Genomic DNA, 25,980 nt, shown 5'->3' with positions numbered 1-25,980 from the left:
ATGATTGAATCCAGAGCACAATAGAATGGCTAGCAAACTCATTTTATACGCAGAGCAATTTCACTTTGAGCAATTTCACTGGAACTGAAGTAGCCAGCTGCATATCTGCAATGCACAGAAACAATTCAGGACTGCTCCGAAAACAGAGGTTTACTCTGTTTGTCCTGTGTAAGTGGGGTCTGTTTGAATAACTATCCAATGTAACAGCCTAAAGGCAATCTGGACTCTGAATATTTTGCAGTGCAATCTTGATTTTATGCCACCATGTTGTAGAAGAACACAGCGCTCTACAATAGTACACCCCCCGCCCCACTGTCCTGTTGGTAATAGCTCATCTTAAGTGATCACTCTCCTTACAGTGTGTATGATAACACCCATTTTTTCATGTTCTGTGTGTATATAAATCTCCTCACTGTATTTTCCACTGAATGCATCTGATGAAGTGAGCTGTAGCTCACGAAAGCTTATGCTCAAATAAATTGGTTAGTCTCTAAGGCGCCACAAGTACTCCTTTTCTTTTTGTGAATACAGACTAACACGGCTGTTACTCTGAAACCTGTACAATAGTTGTCATCTTGCTGTGCAGCTAATTCTGCACAGCCCACATGCTAGGGAGGGGACTGACACCAGTTTCCTGTCCCTCGATCTTTGAGGATGGGCTACCGGCCCATGTAGTCTTCTGAAATGATACACACACACTCCTTATGGGAGTGTATTACAGGTTCTCGCGCTAGGCCAGTTTGCAGTCTATGTGTCTCTTACAGCCCTAATTAAACAGCCTTGGCTCATTTGCTCAAGTTGTAGCAGCTTATGCTTTTAGCTCCATGGGTTCCTTGTTCAATCCCCGGTGTGTTTGTTGGCCAGGATAGCGGTTGTCACACTTGCAGTAAACCTGTAACCTCAGAAATGATGATCCGTTTGGCTGGTTTGAACCTCAAATGCGTCTTATCCTTTTCCTGAACCATTCATCTAGATCTCCTCAAGATCCACATTTCTGGCTTTTATTGGTTTAAAATTGTGCTAAGTGGGATAGCCGCCGTGTACACGTCTCCTTCCCAAGAGCAGCCAGTGTACCTTTCTGATAAGACAAGTAGGTAACATTGAAAGTGCACACATGCCATTTTATTGATGAAAATGGTGGTTCGTTTATTTCTCACCGTGTGGAGATCTCCAGATGAATTCCAAACTAAGTCCTATTTAATAAATAGAGGATTTTTTTGAGTCTCAGTGCCAGAGGGCGCTTAATAAGAGTGATCTCCTCTGCAGATTTCACTGAATCAATGCCAGAAATAGCTTTCTTAATATTTCCACTATAGAATTTGTGTAATTTGAAAACAAGCCCCAGGTATTTTGGGATCTCTACATTACTCTGTGCATGCACCACATCATGCAACTCAACTTGAGTGTTTTGAACATTTTTACAGTGATGCTCCTGGGACCCAAATGTAAAAAGAAAAAATCAGAAATCACTTCTACAGCTCTGAACATCATGGAGACTCCATGATTTATGAGAGTGTTGTAATCTCATACATCACCCTGCTGTCTCTCAGACGTGTTATTGACATCTTCACTGTCAGTTAACAAGGAACTAAAGACTCTAGATTATGACATTTTGACATTCAGCTGAATGGCCTCCTTATCACCAGCACTTTGAAGTGTTTGATGGAGCTGGCCCTGTTTGGAGGGTCTGATGGCTCGCTGGCATTTTTTCATTCAATGTGTAATGCAGGAGATTGGCACCTGGATGATTTCTCACCTTGTTGCTTCTGTGAGCACCTGAACCGTTCCTGTTTTAACTGCATAACAAGTTTATGATAATTCTATCCACTTCGTAGTAGTAGAAAACAATCTTCCCAATAAACATTTCGCCAAATTTGCAGTGGAGTCGTTGAGCCAAATTCTGTTCTCATTGACACTGGTGTAAATCTGAAGTAATTCCATTAATTCCAAGAGAATTGCCCTACCTTTACAGTTACGTAAATGGGAACAGAATTTGTGATATTCTGTGTGCTCTTGACCCTATTGAAGTCAATGGGAGTTTTTCCAGAACTTGCAGCCTGGATGAGGGCTAAAATGGCTTTAGCCACCCTTGCAATCTTGGCCTGCTGTGGGGGTTGGAAAAGCTCCCAGCATAATTTAGGCAGCTCTGGAGGCCTGTCTGAATTAAGTCAGCCCTCCAGGACTGCCCTCTGGGCTGCAGTGTTACACAGAATCTCCACATTGCTGGGTGCTGCATTCCCAACACACCCACTCTGCTCACCAGTCATGCCTACGGCATGCTTCGTATGCACGTGGGCTTGCAAGTGGGTCCTTGAAAGACAACTTTATAGCTGTCTTCTTCAGTTTCTGCAATGGGGGAACCTTTCCCCCATTGGAATTGTGGTGTTTATAACCCTTTTATGCTGCTCTGGCCCCTTTTAACCAGTGTATATTGGCTGGAGAGGGGTACGGACTTCATCGAAGGTACTTAATAAAGAAATAAGGAGGCGAGGTCTCTTCCCTGAGGAATCTACAATCAAAATGGCACACTGGTTCCATGGAGTGTTAAAATACAGAGATCATTGTAAAGACCTGATCTTGTAAATGGAGACCTGCAGGTACATCTTCATAGCTGCCCAAAGTCTCATTGAAGTCAATTATGTGGGTGCAAGTGTCAGCCTGCTTGGATCTGCTTTGCAGGAGAGAGGCCCTAAATAACAGGGAAGATGGTGGTGGTGCCTGGAAATGGAGGTGAGATGTACATGTAAGAAAGCAGGCAGCAGTCTCTTCTGTGTGCAGGAATCTAAAGGGCTGGGAGGCAAAGAGGCAGCACAGTATGTTAAGGTGTAGGGGAGAGGATGTAGCTTGTCTGACAAAGTTCCTCCTCTATCTTGGTGGGTCTGGTGCTTATTGGTGGATTTGCTCACCTTGGAGCTTCATGGAAGCCCTCAGTTTGGCCGTTTTCGTGAACCCACAGTCCAGGTCAACTCCTCCTGTGTCTGACCAGGAGTTGGGAGGATTTGGGGGGAACCTGGGCCCGCCCTCTACTCCGGTTACCAGCCCAGGGCCCTGTGGAATGCAGCTGTGTAGAGTGCCTCCTGGAACAGCTGTGCGACAGCTACAACTCCCTGGGCTACTTCCCCATGGCCTCCTCCCAACACCTTCTTTATCTTACCATAGGACCTTCCTCCTGGTGTCTAATAATGCTTGTACACCTCAGTCCTCCAACAGTCCACGTTCTCACTCTCAGCTCCTAGTGCCTCTTGCTCCCACATGCGCACCAGAAACTGAAGTGAGCTCCTTTTTAAAACCCAGGTGCCCTGATTAGCCTGCCTTAATTGATTCTAACAGCTTCTTGATTGGCTGCAGGTGTTCTAATCAGCTTGTTTGTCTTAATTGTCTCCAGAAGGTTCCTGATTGTTCTGGAACCTTCCCTATTACCTTACCCAGGGAAAAGGGACCTATTTAACCTGGGGCTAATATATCTGCCTTCTATTACTGTACAAGAGCTTGAAGAAGGATCGGCCCGACTTCTGAGGCACCCCGTGGCAGGTCCAAGCGCCCCCTGCCGGGCCTGGCTGCCCCCCCCCCGCCCCGGTGTCCCCTGCTTCCCGCTCAGGGCCCATGTAGCTCTGTTGAGCCTCCTGAGGCGATGCTAGACCCGTGGCCCTGCCTGGCCTTGGCCACACCCTGATGCCCCGGTGATGGGCACCACCCCAGCACTGCAATAAAACCCCAACATGCCACGCAAATAAATAAATAAATAAAAAATTACTCTTCTGTAGCCATCTGGCCTGACCCTGTCACACTTGTTACAGCTTATTCTTACCAGCATGTATTCAAAAGGGAGAGTACCTTCAGTAGTGCATGCACCTTGTGGTAACAGTAATGGGAGCTGCATGGCTAATTCTCCACACTCCCACCGAGGTGGCATTGCTCCTGAGTAGGGAACATTGACTGTCCTGCATGAGAACAATAACAGATTCAAGGAGTAGACACTCCCCATGTAAGCTGCACCGGGCTTATATTGTTTTATTGGCTGTATGACAAAGAAGGACTAAAGCAGGATTGCTGCCTTCCAGGTGTTCCAGTGGAGACCTCTGGCACTCAAAGGAAAAATTGCCTACAGAAGCTTGGGGGTTTCAGTATGAAACCCCTGATCTGTAGCTCTGTTCTTTTGTCATGCACAGCATGCAAAATAAAATGTCACCTTTGATTTCAGAATAAAGACATGACGCCCTCTGGTGGGTTTTGTGTTCTGAATTCTCACCTGTCAGTCATGGCTCTCACTGGTTCAGTTCTAACATTCCATTTCTTCTAGGTTAATTTTCTGCCTCCTGGTTAGTTACTGAGATAGTGTTGTGTAATGAGTAAAGCTCAGATGTAGGAGTCAGAAATCTTGAGTCCTATTCCTGGCTTTGTTGCTGGGCAATCTGAGGCAGTTTTTGCCTCAGTTTCTCCATCTTTAAAGTAGGGATAGTTCTTGAATATTACACTTGAGCTGCATAGACAAGAGTCATGGTGCTTCATGAGTGTTTATACAGTGCCTCGAAGTTTGGAATTCTGTAGAATATACATTCTTATTATTTATTAATGTGATACCTATGAGCTCAGGTAACTAGATGATTAGGAATTATGGCAATATCTGCAGATATTACCCCCACCTTCTACATATCTCTGTATTATTGCTTTTAAAAATAACTTAATGTCTGAGAAATTTCTTTTATTCTATTTGTCCATATTCATATAGTTAATACCGAATATCACCATGAGACCCAAAATGCAGTTCAGTGTTTAGGTTTGTGAAAGTCATTTTCACCTTAGTTCATGAAAGCAACAGTGAACATCCTGATTTAAAATAATAGTTGGCTGAATATTCACCTTGTTGTTTTGCATATTCAAAATGTATCCAGGTGACTGGGATGGTCAAATAGGCCCAGCATTTCCAGCCACACTGGATAATTGCTGAATCTAAGCAGAACTAAAAGTTTAATTATTTTGGTCTTTAAATAGACATAGGGCTTCTCTGCACTACAGAGCGCTGAAGCTATGCCACTGTAACTCTCTAGTGTAGACACATTCTACAGCAATGAAAAAGATTTATCCATCGCTGAAGGAACTCCACCTCACTGAGCGGCAGCAGCGAGGTAGACAGAAGCAGTCTTCCATTGACCCGAGCCATGTCTACAGCAGGGATTAGGTTGGCATAGCTACAGTGCTCCGGGGTGTCAATTTTTGGCCTGGTCTACACTAAAAATGTAGATAGACATAGCTACGTACCTTGAGCACTATCGCTATGTCGACCTAACCACTGGTGTTGATGCAGCGTGGTTGATGGAAGCTGCTTGGGAGGTGGGGGGTGATGGAAAAACCCCTTCTGTCACAAATGCGTTTACACTGCGAAGTTACAGCAGCCTGCTGCAGTGCCGCAGCTCTGCCTTTGTAGCCCCACATAATGTAAACAAGCCCTTTCACACCCCCACTAAGCAATGTAGCTATGTGGATCTAAATTTTTAGTGTACGCCTGGCCATAGTCAGGGTAAAAGTCTGCCCCCCTGTTAAGACAAATGTGGGAGTTCTCAGCTCTTTGGGTTCTATTGTTCCAGCCTGGAAGGTTACAGACTTCCAACAACAGTGCTCTGAATCACATAGTCCATGGTATTTTCACAATCTGAAGGTTTGGCGATTTGGAAAACTCCCCCAACTCCCCCCACAAACAAAAAACATCAACCAGCCAACTAAAATAAACTAGTGAAAGCAGGACCCCAAGCAGAGTTTCCATGTTCACCCTTTCAAAAAGGTGGAGAACCAGAGGCACCATTAAGTCTACTGGGGAGTTCGCTATTGCTATTGATATGGAAGGCACTCAGATTCTACTGTCTTGGGAATGCCATTATAAAAACTGAACATAGATACATGGGAATTCCACAAGATGATCCAAAGTCCTTAGAATTCATGTGCATTCTGGTCATGTGACATTCTCTTAGGTTAGCCTATAGGGTGGCATGTGTCTGTAGTGGACTGAGCACTGAACTGTCCCTTAGGAGACCTGGAGTCTATTCCCAGAGCTGCCACTGCTCTGCTGAGTGATGTTGGGCAAGCCACTTCATATATCTTATGCCTCAGTTTCCCCATCTGTAAAATGGGGATAACAACACTGACCTCCTTTATAAAATGCTTTGAGATCTGTAGAAGAAAAGTGGTCTGTAAGATCTAGGTGGTATTATTATTTCTTTTGTGGGTCATTTTTTCCCCTCTGAAAACAAACCTGCCTCATTTGTAACCTTATTTATGTCAATGAGGAAGAAGGTTCCTGATCTCTTTCCCCCTCCAGCCTGCAGTAGTTTGGTCACCTCTTATCTAGCCCATGATTTTGAACTGATGAGTTTAGAGTTGTATCCTCTTCATGGTGCAGGCTCGGAGGCCTTGAAATATTTCACGTCAATGTCAAAGTGCTGATCTGTTGTTCCTAGCCTACATTTGATAGGTTTTCTCCCAAAGGTTCTGACAAGGATGGCGTGCATTCAGAGCAGTTACCTGTCTTTTTCCCTTTCAGAGTGTCAGTCAGCCACAGCTCTCCAGCTCATGACCAGACGCTGCCATGGAAAAAGAAGCTGCAGTGTGTATGCCAGCACCTATGAATTCAGTGATCCTTGTTACCCAGGTGTCCACAAGCACCTCAATGTAATCTACACCTGTGGTAAGCTTCTTTAATGTTCAATTTGGGAAACATGCTGGTTCAGAGATGACCTGTACCTGCCGATGGTGGGGGGAGGGTCAGAAGTAAGGGCAGAGTGAGGGGAGCGGCTTCAGCAGATGTTACTGAGCATGCTCAGTCTGTGTAAGCATTCTTAGTACAAGCGAAGCAGTTATATCTGAGAGGGCACGTAACCCCTATGTGCCCTCTCCCTGCGTTGCCTTTGTTCTGGCTCATGAACTAAGAGGTCAACCTATTGTGGCAATGCATGGAAGTTTGTCATTCATCAAGCTGATTGTGCAGTGTATGGCAACTCTGTTTGGGAATGTAGACTAACTAGGGGCCTGGCAGCCTCTGTGAATGGTTTAATGCTGAGTTCTTCCTGTCAGCAGGTTGATATGAAAAGCAGAATTTATGGAATGAATGTTTTTTAATTCATCCATCACCATCCCACTGTATGAGCTTTGGTAAAGGGATAACTCTGCTGATGCTCCCATTCTGAGTGGAGACACTGGCATATTGTTGTATTTACTTGCAACAAGATTTTGGGTCTCTGGTTCTCAGTTTCTATCATTTTAAACAAAAATATTAGCACCCACCGAGTTAATGGAAAAACACCCCAAGGTTTGTTTGATGGTATTTGCTAGCCAAAGTAGTGTGATCAGCGGTAACTATTACATATACTCTATATGTTTCAGTGTGTCATAGTATTAGATGTACATTGTGGTTCTACTTAATCAGGCATCAGGGTTTTGCAGTAGAGCAATAACTATTCCTCTCAAAGGAGCATCTCGTCCATCTTTGTTCAGTGATGAAATTTTACTGATTTATAACATTTGGGAATGATTTGTGTAGGGGCATTTGCTAAGGGAGGTTGTTTATAAGTCTGTTGCTTCCTTTGGCAGTAGCGGACAGGGAAGTGTATTTTGAACAGAGGTAGCAGAAGCAGAGTGGATGTTGACACAGCTCTGTGAATTTACCAACTGGAGAGTGCCCTGTGACTGTATTAGCTATTTTAGAGACCAGCAGGGAAAGGCTTCTTATGTTGATGGAATAGAGTCTGATGTGATGGAACAAACATTAACCTGAAATCCAAATACAAACCAAAATGAACCCAGGAGATGCACTTCCAACTGGAAATCTCTTCCTGATGCACATGCCACATTGCTGGGCCCCTGCATTATGGGCCTGATCCAAAGCACATTAGCGTCCCTGGGAGTCTTTCTTTTTAACAAGCTTCGGATCAGATCCTGTATTCCCAGTTGCTAGTTACTGTGACAGGTTGCCCCTTTTAAGATACCACCTGCTGTCCTGAGATACCACTGAGCCCGCTTGTTTTGCCAGCATGGGCCCCCTTTTTATCTGTCTTGCTGAGTCAGGCTCTTAAGTTTCCTCCAGCACACACAGACAGGGCCACACCCAACTGCAGAATGACATAGACACTGAGATCCGCTCTGGGAAGACTCAGGTTAAGGGACTTGCCCCAGCACTCAGGTGTCCACCTGCCTTGGAGTGCAGATCCAAAGGTATATTGTCTTGTGCTGTAGAGAAATCTATATAATGCAAGCTCATAAATTCACCCCCTCCCTCAAGATATACACAACTTATTGTCCCCTCCCAAGTTAGAAATTACAGAAACTGGGTTTAATAATAAACAAAACAAATTTATTAACTATAAAAGGTAGATTTTAAGTAGTTAAAGAGAGAGCCAACAGAACAAAGCAGATTACTAAGCAAATAAAACAAAACACGCAAACTAAGCTTGACTCACTAAAGAAGCAGGTTACAAAATATAATTTCTCACCCTGAATGTTGAATTAGGCAGGATGCAGAGTTTCTGTAGTTCAGCGTTGCAGTTATTTCTTCTTACAGACTGGACCCCTGTCTCAGTCTGGACTCACCCCTGCCTTTCCCTTCAGTTTAGTTCCCTTGTCCCTTCGGGTTCTTTCAGAAGTCCTTCTTCTTGGGTAGGCAATGGAGAAGAGTCCCATTTGCCTTTCTCCCCACCCTTAAATAAGATTTACTTAAGGTGGGAATCCTTTTTTCCCCAAACTTGACGCCCCTTCCCTTTTAGTGAAAAGTTACAAGAAGTCCAAGATAATGTTTAGTATCAGGTGATAAGACCACCTGACCTAGTAGCACAAGTATTAGCAACTACTAGGCACAACTACTGGAGATGATGGCATAGTGGTCTAAACGTCCGGTTAGAACTCTAGATTCCTTAGGGCCGACACAGCCTCTCACATGACTGAGGTGATCAGTTGGATGTTATGCAGTTTGTTGTGTGTAGGTCTTTCAGAGGAACTCTTAAAAATCTGGGAGCCTGTTTTCTCTATGTAACTGTTAAATAACCCTTGGTACTTTTTGTAAAAGCAGATATTTGCCCAGGAGCTCTTCACTAAAATCTCCTCATCCTGCATTGGTGTGCTTTGGCTACTGCCCTTAACGAAGAGCTCGCTGCATATCCATGCTGTTGCATGTGTCCATAGTTTGTGAAGCACTTTAGGATCTTTCTGGGTGAAAAATGTTACAGAAGTATAAATGATTAGGGTTTTAAACTAGGCTAAAATATAGTATAATCATTTCCTGTCACAATAGGATGACCAGATGTTCCGATTTTATAGGGACAGTCCTGATTTTTGGGTCTTTTTCTTATATAGGTCCCTATTACCCCCCGCCCCGTCCCGATTTTTCACATTTGCTGTCTGGTTACCCTAGGTCACAATGACATAAACGGGATGAAATTCAATAAGGACATTTGCAAAGTACTACACTAAGAAAGGATCATCAGTTACACAAATACAAAATGGCAATTGACTACCTAGGAAGGAGTACTGCAGAAAAGAATCTGGGGTGATAGTGGATCACAAACTAAATATGAGTCAACAATGTAATATTATTGCAACAAAAAAGCTAACAACGTTCTGGGATGTTGTAAGCAAGACACAAGAAGTAATTCTTCCACTTTACTCAGCACTGACAAGACCGGCAGTATTGTGTCCAGTTCTGGGCACCACATTTTGTGAAAGATGTGGACAAATTGGAGAAAGTCCAGAGGAGAGCAACAAAAATGATTTAAAGGTCTAGAAAACATGACCTACACGGAAAGATTGAAAAAACTTGCTTTGTTTAGTCTGGAGAAGAGAAGACTGAGGAGGCATATAATAGTCTTTCAGTACGTAAAAGGTTGTTATAAAGAGGAGCGTGATAAATTGTTCTGCTTAATCACTGAGGACAGGACAAGAAATAATGGGCTTAAATTGCAGGAAGGGAGATTTAGGTTAGACATTAGGGAAAACTTCCTAACTGTCAGGATAGTTAAGCACTAGAACAAATTGTCTTGTGGAATCTCCATCACTGAAGTTTTTTAAGAACAGGTTAGACAAACACCCATCAGGCATGGTCTAGATAATACTTAGTCCTGCCTCAGTGCAGGGGACTGGACTAGATGTCCTAGATGACCTTTCCATCCTACATTTCTATGATGGAATCCTTTGTTTGGGCCAAAGAGGATACATGGCAGGATACAAGCGGTGACTCAGGCAAAACTCGAGTTTGACTTAACAAGGAGTTTTGCCTGAGTGAATATTGGGTGGGGAGGGACTTCAGGGTTTGGCTTTTAGTGATGATGCATGTCAGGCTGTACTGCTGTGTGTGATCCTGCAGCCTGAACTCTGTCACTCTTCCTGCTCATCCACTGAATGAGGTGGGGGCAGTCTTGTGCCAATGGTGCTGTGGAACCACTGACCTGCTCCAGAGGGGACTGTGGAACGGAGCATGTTGATATAAAGGTTGGGATGGACGTGCGGGTGGAATATCATATTACTGAGACATTTCTCTCTGAACAAACTTCAGTAGCTTTGATGACAGGTCAGCCAGGTTTGGCTCTGGTTCCAGAGCTTGGGGAGAGCTGAACGGAGAGGAATGTCTCCTGCTTTTAGCAATTCCTGAAAAACCTGCCAAGGGACTAACTGATGGAGTAACCAAAGGGTGACAATGACTATAGGCACCAAACAAATGGTACAGTGGGGTTATTGGCAGAAACCTCAGCCTCCTCTTTGCTGTTGCAAGGTTTGTGATAGATAATATTGTAACCTGGAATATGCTCCATGGAACAACCCTGTGCTGCCAGAACTGGGGAAGTGAGGCGACGTAATAGGGAGAGCCCTGTGAAATGTTTTCTCTCTTATAATTTTTTGTTTTCTTGTTTGGGAATTTTGTGTTATTTCATTTTATCCACATGTGGGGGTGAGTGGGGTTGAGGTTGGCCCCTGTCACCAGTGCGAGCCTGTCTTACATTCAGCCTCCAGTAGTGGCTCCTGTCCCGCAGGGCTGGGCTGACTCCCTGCTCTGAGTGTTGCAACCTGGCTCATGGTGTTGCAGCACTGCTCAGGTTTGGCCCAGTTGTCGCCCCCATCATGATGACAGAAGGGGAGCTGGGTCAAGCCTGAGTGGTGCTGCAACCCCGTGTGCCAGGTTGCAATACCCAGTGTGGGGAGCTGGGCCCAACCCCGCGGGACAGGAGCTGCGAAGTTGCTGCTGCGGGGTGAGTGTTTTGTTTTATTCCATTTTATATGTTTTTTCATTTTATTTCATGTTATTTCATATTTGCAATAAACACAGGGCTCTACTAATAGGGGTTTCCCATCACTGACATCTCTGGCTTGCGATTCTGTGATGATCACACCCACTCCTACAAAATCCTGCCAGCCCCAGCGTTTATACACGCTCTCCTCTAAATTGTCCATGGGAGGTTTTCCATTGAGTTCCAAGGCAGCAGAGTCCAATTCATATTCTAAAGATGGGGCAAAACAGGTGTGATATTGGGAAATGCGCTTTAAGTTCCCAGAAAGGAAGTCTGGGGGAGGAGCATTGCAGAAGCCCATGTTCTGATTCACAGACACAGTGGGATCTGCATCACTAAATAAAGAGGATCTGTTTCAAATACTTTTGGCCCAGAGTGATCATTGAACATCATCACAGGTACCTTTAGTTTTTTTTAAACAGCAGGTCATGGAAGTTCAACCCAGCTACTATACTGGCTTTAGACCATTCTCCAGTTCCATATTTTATTGTTAAATTCCTCTTAGGCATCTAGAATCATGCTGATTGAATCTGGTTTCAAGTTGTAAGTTAATAATTACAGGTTTCATCTAACTTGCTGTTTAACTCAAGTTTTCATCCCTGCTTGAGTAGTTTATTGTTATTATTCCAGCCGTCAGGAGGGTCCTGTATTATCTCAGGTCAGCATAATAGGATCATTTCTCAGTCCTCTGAGTATCATGTTATATCCTTTGCGTTTTGTATGAAACTCCTATAGGCATAACTTAGCTGCAATGGAAATAGTACAAGTTATCTTGTATGTAGAAGATGACTGAAACAAGCAAGTAATTGGCAGTCTGATTAGATAGTGATCTCCCATGTACATTAGGATTCCATTAGCCGAGTCAGGGAACAGATGAAATCCTCCAACATAAAAACATTCCAAACCTGAAAACCGGCAAGACTGAAATATTAAAGTTTGGTTCAGTGCCAGGTTTAGATAATGGTACAATGTGGAAGGTGGGTTTTCCCAGTGTGCAGCTCCCCACTACTGGATTACAAAAAAATGAAAGAGAGCAAAGGCAAGTACATTCAGGTTAAGCAGAAAATGCATGTGTTGGGGCCACTTTCTGAGCATAGCACCTTTAATCAGACCAAGTCACAAAAGATTTAGTGCAGTTCTTACTTTAAAATATCTTTAAGCTGTTAGCCCATTGCAGCAAGCAAGGAGATGTGCAAACAAGACTAAAGCTTGTATTTCAGTTTTAACAAGAGCTTTAAACTCTTTCTTATAATGCTACATAACTTTGCAGTCTACAATCAGTGCTGCTAGAGTGTTTGAGGTCATTGTTGTTTTTGTAATAATTATTTGAAAGGATTTCTTTGCTCCTGGCCTCCTCCTTTCTCTAAATTTCCCATTCTATTCTCAAGGGCTCTTTCTTTGTTCCTTTTGACCTTGCAGTTTCTTTCATGTCTCCCTATTTCCTCCAGCATCCTCAATTTGGTTCCCTATTCCACGTCCCTGGCAGCTTTGAGACCTAAGCCCTAGATCAGCAGAGCACTCAAGTATGTGCTTAACTTTAAGCAATGAGTATTCCCATCTCTATTCAGGAAACCACATAAATGTGTGCTTAATGTTCAATCTGTGTTTAAATGCCACTGAAGATAGGCAAACCCTTAAATTACTTTCTGATTAGGCCTGGGATGTCTCACAAGCTTCAAGTTAAGTAAATGCTTAAGTATTTTGCTAAATTGGGACCAACTGATGATTAAAATGGTTCATTTTCTACATGAACATTATGATGATCTCTTGATTTAAGGGAAACAAACAAAAACAAAAAACCCCCCAAATCCTCCCCTCCCCCCGCAGGCCTATCAGCTTTTCCTCCATACGGACTCTTTTAATTAGCTTCTTTCAGTTACATAAAATGGTGTTTCTCATACTTCTGGAGGCAGCTGTGCTCCTAGATGTCTGCTAGAAGAGCCCCTATTTCCTGAGGAACGTGTCCAAGGACACAGCTTTGGTTCTCTATGGGAACAATCCTTTCTTGGTTGGGCATTGGACTAGATGGCCTAAAAGGTCTCTTCCATCACTTGTGTCCATTCTCTTCAAACAGGCACATTAGCCAGAAATGGGTTGGTGGTGGGATAGATGACTGGGGAACTTTGAATCCTTTTTTATTGAAGAGTCTTTCAGCAGATTTGAGATTGGTGAAGTCATGGGAAAGGAGAACTTTTTAGTAACTTTTCTAGGATCTGACCTCTGAGCAGTTTGTCCATGCACAAATAGATGAAACTTTGTCATCGTTTTATTTTTGAAATGACTGGCCATAGTGTGTATGTGTGCAAGGGTGTTTGGCTTTCTGCAATCAGAAAGTTGGCAGCCCCCCATGCGTGTGTGTGATCTGTGCCTGATCCACAAAAGATATGAGTTATTACAGCCCCTAGCTATGCGGCTTTAGCTCACACTGTAGCAGCTGAGGCTTTTTATCTCTGGAGCTTCCCAGTTCAATCCTTGGTGTGTCAACCAAGGTAATAGCATCACACTACGATCCTAACAGAGTGTGACTTAGGACACTGCTTCTCCAAAGCCATACTGGTTGGGCCTTTTAGACGATGTCACAGGTATGCACCAACTCCCAATGCCCATATCACTTAAACACAAAAAGGAGGAGGAGAGAGACATAGATAGAAAAAATACCTGAGCCCGTTATGTTAAATGGGTATGAAGCAGGGAGGGGAAATGATGATGGGCAGGACAAAGACTCCTGTGGGGGCTGAGTGATGAAGAGAGGAAGTTTGGGGTGAGGCGCTGGAGAAAAAGCCAGCCATTCTTCTCAGGAGATAGGTGTGTGAAGAGGCCCAAACACACGGGGAGCCTTAAAAGTAGAGAGTGAAGGGGTTAGAAAAAAATTAATAAACAATGAGCACGTTCAAAATAGCAGAGAAAGGGAAGACCATGGTTTTTGGTCCCTACTATTTTCTCTTAACTTTATACAAGAAATTACTTGTCATGGTGGAAGGGTACATTGCAGGCATCTCCCTGAATTGAAAACAATTTAATGTAAAATTAGAGTATGACTCTTTCACAGGAGCAAAGCACTCCAGAATGTGGATTAGTGATCTATTGGTGGGGAAGGATGGATTTGTAGTTAAGGTATTGTTTTGGGACGTGAGAGGCACCTAGATTCAACTCCTGCCTCTGTCACAATTTGCCTGTATGACCTTGAGCAAGTAGCTTAATCTCCATGTGCCTTGGTTCCCTATATGTAAAATGGAACTAATAATAATTATCTCCTTCTCGTACCCTTTGTCTTGCCTTGTCTATTGAGATTGCAAGTTCTTCATGGCAGCAACTGTCTCTTATTATGGGAGCACATAGCATAATAGGGTCCCTATCTTCACTGAGGCCTCTAGGCACTACCATAATATAAATAATAGTAACATTAGTGCACTTCCTAGGTGAATGAAGACCATACGCTGCACCTGAGGCATGCAACAAAAGACTTACTAATGCAGACCCTGGAGTGGCTGATTGCGGCATTATTCCATTTCAGTAGACTCTCACAAACCCCACTTCTGCCAGAGGCTCAGGCATTGATATCAAATGCAGAGCATAAGATTTAGTTGCACAAGGCGCTTGCCTTCACCTTCAATGGCTTTTCCAAAATTGCAAGCTTCTCCCCTCCCAGCGTTCTTCATATCCCTTTCACGTTCAGGGCAATCACAGGAATGGGAATTCTTCAAATCTCAGATAATTTCCTGTTGCCTTGTGTGAGGGGAGGGGACACATCCTCATCGCACTGACAGCGTCCTGCCAGGGCCGGTGCAAGAAAGTTTCACACCTCCCCCCGCAGCAGCTCCCTGCTGCACCCCCCTTCCTTCCCCTCAGCCCGGGGAGCCCCCCCTGCAGCAGCTCCCCGCCCCAGCTCACCTCTGCTCTGCCTCCTTCCCTCCTTTCCAATCAGCTGTTTGGCGCGCAAGCCTGGGAGGGAGAGAAGCAGAGTGGGGCAGTGCTCAGGGGAGGAGGTGGAGCAGAGGTGAACTGGAGCGGGGAGCGGTTCCCCTGTGCACCGCCCCTCCCCCCGTTACTTGCTGCAGGCGGTCCTCCCCGTGCCCCCCGCCCCAGCTTACCTCTGCTCCACTGCCACCCCCAACCACTTGGTGCCCTAGGCGACCACCTCGTTCGCCTAGTGGTTGCCCCGGCCCTGTGTCCTGCACTCGGGCAGTGCCAGTTAGGCGCCCATGTAGAGCTCCCTTTACTTGGAGAAGGGGAACTTAAAAAGGTGAAGCTGGCCACAGACTGGGGGGAAAGTTTGCCCAAGAACAGAGGCTGCTCATGAGCCCAGGAGCCAAGGGAGCCCAGCCCAAGGCAGTGACTAGCCTTCCCTTCCCCTGATCCCCTCAGTTTAGGGTGAACAAACTTTGCAGCCCTGAAAGGGGATCTGAACATCTGCTCTCTGTCAGTGCCCTGTAACTGGATCTGAGGAGCAGCGCTAGGGACTACACTCAGAAAGGCCCCTGGGACTGAGCTTATCTCCCACAGAGAACAGTGAGCTTGCCCAGGAGTGGGGGAGCTGGAGAGGACCCAGGGGCAGCAGACTTAAAAAAGATGACAGCCGTGCCCAGGCTGAGAGCTGGCCAGCTACACCTTGTCATAAACTTGGAGAAAAAGAAGCCAAGGTAGCTGAAAAAATCAGAGGTAATGGTATGCACACACCAAAGACATGTTGAGTTACTCTCTGAAATTGAAGATCAGAGGAAATACTAAACTGTAAAGAAAACAGGATAACCTTTTAGTGAGAAGAGAGAAAAAGAGACACATTGATGTACATGTGGTCCATACCAGGGGTTCTTAATTTTTTTTTTGGCGTCCCCCCTCAACATGCTTTTATATAAAAGCCAGGGCCAGTGCCAGGGGATAGCAAACAGGGTAATTGCCTGGGGCCCCATGCCATAGGGTCCCGCACGAAGCTACATTGCTCAGGCTTCGGCTTCAGCCCTGGGTGGTGGGGCATCAGCTTTCTGCCCTGGGCCCCAGCGAGTCTGATGTTGGCCTTGCTTGATGGACCCCCTGAAACCTGCTCGTGGCCCCCTAGGGGGACCCAGATCCCTGGTTGAAAACAACTGGTCCATACTAATATATCTTAATTGCTCATGGTATCAAATGCCTGCCTCAGAGTTAATCTAATGAGCATGTCAACATGTCATCAGCAACCTGCAGAAGCTTAAATGCACTAATAAGTTAGGCATCAAGCTTTTCGGCATTAATCTCAATTATGAGCTGTTGAATGACTATTGAACTAAGTGTTGGCCATTCACAGCTGAGATTTTCCTCTAAATGCAGCCTGCAGTCTTACATGAATGGACACAATATGCCAACCTCTTCATGGGACACCTTGAAGAAGCATTTCTAGACAAATGCACCACGAAACCAATGATATACCTGCGATACATTGATGATATTTTCATCATCTGGACAGCCGACTTAAAATCCCTCAGAGATTTCCACCACAACTTCAACCACCACGAATCCATTAAACTCTCTGGAACACTCCCACATTAGCATCAGCTTCCTGGACACAACAATCTGCTTCAACAATGGAATCCTACAAACAACTATATACAAGAAACCCATGAATCACCACACTTACCTTTATAGATCTAGTAGCCACCCCAAATACACCAAGAAATCTGTTATCTACAGCCAGGCACTGTATATGCTCCAAGGAGAAAGTCCGGGATACACACCTTAACATATTAAAAACTGCCTTCACCAAACAAGGACACTCCACCAGAGAAGTAGATCGCATCATGGAATGTGTCACCCAAATACCACAAGAGAACCTGCTTCAATACAGAAATAAAAAACCCTCTGACCACATACATGTAGTTGTCACCTACCACATCACACTGGAAGTCTTATGGTGCATGATCAAAAAACAACAACGGATACTTGATGGGGATCGCATCCTAAAAGAAATCTTTCCTGAAACCCCACTTTTGGCATTCAAACAACCCCCCAACCTCTCCAAGGTCATCGTCAGAAGCAAGCTCCCTACAGACCAGGACACACCAACTCAAAGCGGCACCAGATCCTGCCAGAACAACAGATGCAAAACCTGTAGACATATCTCCGCTTCTATAATGATCAACACGCCCCACAACACACCTTTCAAGTTCCATGGATCCTACACATGCTGATCACAACATGTACTGTACCTCATCCAGTGCACTAAATGCCCCAATAACAACTATGTGGGTGAAATCAGACAATCACTATGCTCTCAAATGAACTCACACAGGAAAATGATAAAAGACAAAAACACCCTGCCACCTGGGGGTGAACGCTTTTCACAGAGCAATCAATCTATATCTGATCTATCAGTCCTCATCCTCAAAGGAAACCTGCACAACACTTTCAGAAGATGAGCCTGGGAGCTTTAAATTCCTAATTTTGCTAGGCAATAAACATCATGGTCTTAATAAAGGCAAAAAGAAAAGGAGTACTTGTGGCACCGTAGAGACTAACAAATTTATTTGAGCATAAGCTTTCGTGAGCTACAGCTCACTTCATCGGATGCATGCAGTGGAAAATACAGTGGGGAGATTTTATATACACAGAGAACATGAAACAATGGGTGTTACCATACACACTGTAACGAGAGTGATCAGGTAAGGTGAGCTATTACCAGCAGGAGAGAAAAAAACCTTTTGTAGTGATCATCAAGGTGGGCCATTTCTGATTTATGGATTATTACAAGAAACTGTAACCCACTGACCTCTCTTTTTGTCCTGTGACTACAGGGGTGTTAATGGGCCACATCATCTTGAATGGTCCCTTTGAATATGTGCTTACTTATGCTAAGATGTCTGTTCAATCTTGCATTAAGCTGTGACACTCTTAGGTCTGGTCTACGCTATAGACCTATATTGGTATAACTATGTTGCTTGGGGTGTGAAAAAATCCACACCTCTGAGTGACATTGTTATACTGACCTAACCTCCTGTGTAGACAGCACTATGCTGGCAGGAGAACTTCTCCTTTTGGCACAGCTACCGCATCTTGGGGAGGTTGATTAACTACGCTGATGGGAGAAAATTCTCCCATTAGAGTGGAACGTCTTCACTAAAGTGCTACAGCAGCGCAGCTGCATCAGTGCAGATGCACTGATCCAGTATTTTATGTGTAGAGATGACTTAAAGAAGAGCTCTGTGTAATTCGAAAGCCTGTCTCTCTTAGTTAAGAGCTACCCATTTATCCATTCAGTTTAGATCAGTTATTTTTCAGGGGGGAGGGATGGCTCAGTGGTTTGAGCATTGGCCTGCTAAACCCAGGCTTGTGAGTTCAATCCTTGAGGGGGCCATTTAGGGATCTGGGGCAAAATTTGGGGATTGGTCCTGCATTGAGCAGCGGGTTGGACTAGATGACCTCCTGAGGTCCCTTCCAACCCTGATATTCTATGATTTTCCCGAGCTAAAAGCTGTAATCTGAAGTTAGAATGGTAGATATCTACCAGTTATTAGTATCAAAATCCTCTAAGAGAACATTATCATTTTCTAGCTATCACAAAGATTAGAAAGCCTGTACACTCAAAAGTTTGGGTTACACTTCAAGGAAAAAAAATTAGGATGTATGGAAACACACACTTAAGGTATTCCATGTACCCTTAACTCTGCCCTGTATCTCTGTCCCTGATTTTTCATATAATTTCCCCTCCAAAATCCTATCTGGGCAGAAGACCATGCATATCATTGTTAAGCAGTTTGGCCACATTTGGGTAAAGATAGGCCTTGTCTCCACTGGCACGTTACGGCGCTGCAACTTTCTCGCTCAGAGATGTGACCCCCCCCCCCGCCCCGCCCCGAATGCTGCAAGTTTCAGTGCTGTAAAGTGCCAGTGTAAAGAGTGCACAGCGCTGGGAGCTATTCCCCCTTCTCAAACCAAAGACAATGCTTCTATCCAACCCTATAATGCTATCTAAACACTTACTAACTAAGAAAAGGAAATTAGAGTTATTTACATGGTTAAAGCACATAAATATACGCACACAAATGAGATACAGTCTTAGGTTCCAAAAGGTGATAGTAGCTGTTATAATAAGCAAGCTCTATACGTCTTTTAGGGCTAACCCAGCCAAGCACCTTGGGGATCCAGATTCCTTGCTTATGCTTAGAAATATTGCCCTCTCTGAATTCCAAGCATCATGGTGGTGATAATTCCTCCCTGAAGGGAAGTTGTATGCCTTTCCCCCGATGTTCAAGCTGTGGTGGGATGGGGGCTCGTGCAAGTACCCTATCCGTGGATATGGGGGAAGCACTCAACAAAGTCTTTTGTCCACTGATGTTCCACAGTGGCTTGTCTGGTGTCGATAGGCCTTTTTTCGGAGAGGAGGAGATGACACCTCTTGTGGTAAACTAGCATGTCACACTTGGTAATGCTTCTCTCCTGACTGTGTGGTTTTACAGTTTTAGCAAACATTTTTATAGTTACAGAGCAAACACTTAAATATTACCTTGTAACATGGAATACCCATATTATAAGTTACATTAATACATGTAACATCCTAGAAACATTTCATAAAGTCTAAACACATTCTTATAGCTCTAATATGTATTTTAATGATAGGTTTCAGAGTAGCAGCCATAACACACTGGTGAGCCAGATTGGGCTTTTGTCAGTGTTCAGTGAGGCCCAGGGGCCTTCGCATGAGCTGGTACCAGGTCTGCCAGCATCACAAAACATTCTGGAAATGTAGGAACAAAATATTTCATTTTGACCCCAAACGTTTTCTTTAAACTTTTCAGGCATTTTGACAAAAGCAAAGGACTCTCAAAATGGCTGGAGGTGAAGGTGGCCAAACTGCTGCTTCCCTTATAAGCTTTAGTCCAGTGGTCAGGGCACTTACCTGGGATGTGGGAAACTTAGGACCAAGTCCCCACTCCATCTAGTATGGAGAAGGGATTTGAACTTGGGTCTCCCACACGGTAGGATGGTGCACTGAGAGGTGGGATGTTTTGCTATGGGGCTTTCTCCATCTCTTCTCCTGAAGCTGTTCCACTTTTTATAAATAATTAAGTACTCATTGGAGCGCGGACTTTAATTTGAGTCGCCCATATCCTGAAGAGAGTGTCCTAACTACCAGGCCATAGAGTCATTCTCCCTATCTTTCCGTGGCCCAATGACAAGTTATTGTCATGAATCACTATGACTTGCCACTATGAATAACAATGTATATTTCTCACACACACACAATCCCTGCGTTATTCAGTAAATTTTTCCAGTTTTTGATTTTCTATTTTTCATCTAAAAAATCAGAAAATGTCATAGGAAACAAAAATCTACCATTAAAATGTTTATTTCCTTCAAAAAGCCATTTTTCATAGGGAAAAAAGTTGATAATTTTTGTACAGCTCTAGCATTAATGTTTACCTGTTTCCTGACCAAATTCTAAATCTGAGCACTTACATTCTGCCTATTTCAACTTACTCTATAAGATTTAGTATTTTTCAGTTTGTGATAGAAAAACATGGAGTACCCACCTGAAGAGGAGGTGAACTCTAGCTTGTGATCATTCCAACCTCCTGTCTGAAATTATTATATCACACTCTGTGTGTACATTAAGAAAAGGAGTACTTGTGGCACCTTAGAGACTAACCAATTTATTTGAGCATAAGCTTTCGTGAGCTACAGCTCACTTCATCGGATGCATCCGATGACGTGAGCTGTAGCTCACGAAAGCTTATGCTCAAATAAATTGGTTAGTCTCTAAGGTGCCACAAGTATTTCTTTTCTTTTTGCGAATACAGACTAACACGGCTGCTACTCTGAAACCTGTGTGTACATTGGTGTTCCACCCCAGAGGTAGCTGCACTTTTGTGGTGGGAGGAGACAATTCTATATCTAATTTTTTTAAAGATCTCAAAGATGGACCCAAGCCCCTCCAAACACTGCAAACATTTGGAGCTGGATCTGATATTAGTGGTTCAAGCCAAGCTCTATAATATGGATCCAAAATTATTTTTCCCTATGACTTCCGAGTTCCCAGACTGTCTAAACATAGCCTAATGGTACATAGTATCATCACACAGGGGGTCTGTCTCTATGTCCTGGCCTGGTCTAAGCAATCATGGAATGGACTGGTAATTATATAACAGCTCCCAAACAGCACAAGTCAATCAAGAGATAAACAGAAAGACAGTAAAAATTACCAAAACACCCTAAAAGCAGAGGTAATCATGCCTGTACTAATATGCTAGTTACAGTAGAGCAAAAAATTCCACCTGCCTTTATTTCCCCCCCTAGTATGTTCATCTGGCTTTTCATTCATGCCTGTGATGATTGTGAACTGTGCCAGGTCTGAGCTGGCAGCAGCGTGAACCCTGACAAACTGCAAAGTACTCTTGCAAGACGACTCCCGAGTGTTCTCTTACAGATTCCAGGGAGTACTGGGCTAGGTTCAACTGCAGTGAGCCCCCCAACCAACTCCCAAGCTGTTGTTAAACAAAGGTCTTTATTGGGAAGAAGATGGGGGGGAAAACAATCAATGTAATGGCAGTAAAAGGTCTCAAGTGCCCAGCTGGTGACGGAGGAAGGAGGGATTGTGCAGTAATTAGCTAGCTTCATATACAACTCTTAATTATTTGTTTACAATAATAGGATTTACATATTTTAGCTCAATAAGAGATGGGAGTGGAGGGCACCAGAGCAGAGATTAGTGGCAGAAAGCTAGAAAAAAGAAGGTTGTTTGGGGGAAGGATCTGAAGGAGGAAGGGACACTGATTGTGGGAGACAGAGTTTCTTCCATGGATAGGGAGAAGCGGGAATAAAGGTGTGGAGGAGATGAAGCTGAAGCTATGTTGCTTGGACACAGCAAAGGGCAAGGGGGAGGAGGGCGAATGTGAAAGAGTTATGGAAGAGTTTGAATATAATATGGAAGGAGACAAAAAAGCACCTGAAGGGAGTCAACTGGGGGATGAGACAAAGTACATACATCTGTTTTATTTTAACCGGTGTCCCAGTAGGGATTAACTATGAATAAATCCGCATGAAAGGAGGCTGGTATGTGGTTGCCCTTAAGTACTTTTGTTGAATTCCAGGTATGATTTCTTAGCTCAGCAGATGTGACTGTGGCAAGTTGTTAATGTGCAAAGAATCTACCCTTTGGAAAGCTTGTATTCTTCACAAGATAACGACAGCAGGAGGAGGAGTAATGTTTGGTCAATCAGTTATTTTCCTAGAAGACTGTACTCTGTGCGGTTTTATTTTGCTGTGTGGACGCATTTAATGTGGCAGTGCACATCTGTATGAATAATAAGCTACAGTGAAGCTAAGGGATGGCAGGGGAGCTAGGGTAACGAGACGAAGAACGTGTGTAGAAACTGCAAAATGTAACCAAATTACTAGTTCAAACCGTGGAGGAGCGGAGCTTCTAACTTGTCTAATTGCAAGAGAGGCATTTTTCATACAGATCATTCTGCTTTGGATCAAATGGGTCCTTTGAACTCCCACTTTCTTCCTTCAGCCACATCTTCCTTTCTCTCCCTCCCCCAAGGCAATGATTTTTATCTCTGGGTCTCTGTTTCTTTTCATTAAAAATTAAAGGGTTTCAGGACCTTTTTCTTCAGGTGATACCATTACCCGCTCCACCTCCAATGCAGAGCTCAGCTGCCTCAAAGCACTTATTTGTCTTAATCTACACTAGACGCACTCTCATTCTGTACTGGTAATAAAGAGCTACTGTGTTTAGGCCAGCTAGACCTGACCTGTTCAGGTGCTTCTGTACATAAGACTCCAATCAAGCTAACAATGAGTTGTTGCTTCAGCAATGACAAGAAAGGACAGCACCCTGTAGGACAGAGTAGCTAAGTGTGACTTTTTCCTCCTTCATTAAAGGTGACCAGCAAAGGAAAAAGTAATTGCGTGGGTGCCCCTTTCTTTTCTTTATTGTGGGTGGGACTGATAGGGTGCCTATTATTAAGGTTGCCTGACATTTCCTGTTATAAGATCCTGTGTCCAGTTGCTTATAACTTTGCCAAACGTCAACCATTTGAGCTGACCATTTCCATGGTGGGTGTCTACCTCAGGCTGAAATTTTTTAAAACATTTCAGCCATAATGAATGGCTCAGCTGCTTCTAAGAAAGAAGCTAATAAAAGATACTTTGTGATGCTTACGCTAAAAAAAGTTTTGTGACGTTTTCTTTGAAAAGCTCTAGCACCCCCAGGCTTCAGAGCAGGGACTTAAAATTTGGCAATGGTGTGGCCTTTGTGTCAGACACGTGCCTTTTGCCATCTCAATGAAAATCCACCCAAATTTGGCCAAGTTGTAAGCCTATTTTTATATTGCAGTTTGCACATGCTCATTAGAGACTTCTTCCATTTTAGCAGCGACACTCTGCAAAGATCCCATCCTCACTAAGCACGCTTGAGCCTTTCACATCCCCACAGAGAGTCTTAGCATGCTCCCACACAGGACTACCTGGACAAAGCTAAGCTCAGTCCTAGAGAAATAATTTTCTCTGAAAATATTTTTTTAAAGTCTGTTTTCTGTTTGTTTTGTTTTCCACAGAGATAAATAAACTGATCTCTTGACCCGTTTGTAATAAAAGAAAATTTGGGTCTATAAAAGCACATTTCCCAAATTCATAAATTCATAGATTTTAAGGGCAGAAGGGACCATGATGCTCAGCCAGCCTGGCCTCCTGTCTAAAACAGGTCATAGAATTTAACCTCTGGGTTCCTGCATCTAGCCCAACCTGTTTTGTGGTATGTTTTATATTTAAATGAAACATTTGGGGGATTTCTTAGGCCGTGGCTACACTGATATCATCAAGTAGGGTACATGTAGCTGCATGCTTCAGTGAAAGGCTGGCTGCATCCTCACTGCGGTGTGCAGCTATATGCAACAATGAAGGGCTCTGGTGAGGGGAGGAAAGCCCCTTCTAATGGAGGCTTCAGATACTATCGATGCTCACTACATTTCTGCCCTCCCTTAGACATTGTTTAGCCAAGCTATTCATGCTCAACTCCTTTAATCTTTCCTCATAAATCAACTTGTCCAACTTCTTAATTGTCTCTTTGTTGCTCTTCTATGAATCCACTGCCATTTATCTCTATCTTTTAACAAATACACTAAACAGGCTAGCAATTTTCTTTCCCTGAGGCTGGCAAGGCTTTGCCATTCCTGAGCCTTATCTTAGCAACAGCAGGGATTCTCACATTGCACAGTGCCACTCACAGGTAACTGGGCTGCACTGCACTGCACTGTCCCTCCAATTGTGGAACAGTTGCAGGTTTTCTGCTGATTGGGATTTCAATTAACTACTCTCAGGCAGGGGAATCCTCTCAGGTAGGTCACAGATCAAAAGCATTTAAAAATACCCCCAATATAAGGACGCTGCTAGTTTTCCTTCTTGGTGGTTTTCTACTCACCTCATCCATTACTCAGGACTGGAGCCTTGAATACAACTGGTACTGCCTGGTGTGAGCTATTTTGCATGCTATGTTAAATCCCTCTAGAGGTTCTTTAATGAAATTCCTAACTCAGCTACTGGGGACCATCCCTTTCTTTATAACCCATCTGAATAGTTTCTTTGCCAGAGCAAAGATCCTGGAAGCTAGTTAATTCAAGAGAACAGTCCCTAGGTGTAAGTGCATTAGGTGAATATGCGAGTGACCTGAAGTCATAACCAAAGCCTCTGTTGGCAGACGAGGACTGGTATACAGCTTCCCCTGGAGTCCATCAGCACTGCTTTCTGGTTGGCATAGGTAGCCATTTGAGAGCAACATGAAATACGCCTTCCTCCAGAGGCCAAGTGTCACAGTGCTCAGAGCCCAAACCTGCCCAGGGAACAAGTGTGACAGAATATTTTGCAGATGTGACATGCACTACAGGGTACACAGAGCAACTTGAAATGTAACTTCCCTTATTTGTGTGTCTGATGAAATCCTGATAGTAGTCCTCAAATCTCTCGAAAATGTCTCATGAAACAAGTGGGAAATACTTTCACAAGTGCATGTAGACACATCTATTTTGTTTCTAATTTGGCCCAAATATTGGCTTCAGAGTCTCAGGAGAGGGCAGAAAAATAGGCTGTTAAGCCCTCCCCGCTTCTTTTATTTTGGACAATTTCTGTTGGGGACAGTATGGCCCAGTGCCAGTGGATGGGACATAGAACTTGGAGTCTGGAGACCTTGCTTCTGTTTCAGGCTCCTGCTCTATGACCCTGGGCAAGTCATTTCACCCATTTGTGCCTTTTCCCACCCTTAATTTGCCTGGACTAGTTAGAGTAAGTACATCAGGGCCAGTACTATTTCTAACAAAATATGTTTGTACAGTGCCTTGCACAATGGAGCCCCATTCTCAGCGCTTGGACACTACTGTAATAATCGTAGTAATTTTCTAGGCCTTATTTTCAAAATAGGCATCTAAACTGAAGGCCTATAATTTCTATTTTAGATGCACAAACTGGCATTTAAAATTAGGCTTTAGGCACATAGGATTAATTTGATCACCCAAATGTTGTGATGCCCTAATTTAGAAGCCAACATTTGGAGTTGAGACTCACTTTTTTTTTTGTCATGGGGTTCTGGGAAACATGAAGGACCACGTGTTAAGATGCTTACATCTTACATGCCCCTTATTTTTATGCTGTTCACTAGGCTATGAATCCTTGATTGTCCAACATATTTCATTTCCTAATTTGCTGTGTAATTTTCATATTCTGTGGAAAAATACATATTATTGTGGAGTAACCTTGA

The 25,980-nt window shown here is 43.8% G+C and overlaps 1 protein-coding gene across 1 annotated transcript in view; it reads left to right on the top strand.

Annotated features, from left to right (window-relative positions):
- The window catches only part of LOC140908532 (protein eva-1 homolog C), a 312,652-nt gene that overhangs the window by 156,172 nt on the left and 130,500 nt on the right, over positions 1-25,980 (top strand). The window contains exon 5 of the mRNA XM_073335814.1: positions 6,536-6,679. Coding sequence (XP_073191915.1) covers positions 6,536-6,679 — 144 coding nt within the window. The remainder of the gene's footprint in view (positions 1-6,535; positions 6,680-25,980) is intronic.

This window comes from Lepidochelys kempii, chromosome 3 (assembly GCF_965140285.1).
Source record: "Lepidochelys kempii isolate rLepKem1 chromosome 3, rLepKem1.hap1, whole genome shotgun sequence".
NCBI lineage: Eukaryota > Metazoa > Chordata > Testudines > Cheloniidae > Lepidochelys > Lepidochelys kempii.
Note: the sequence above shows the minus strand (reverse complement) of the source record. Positions and strands in the feature narration are given on the sequence as shown.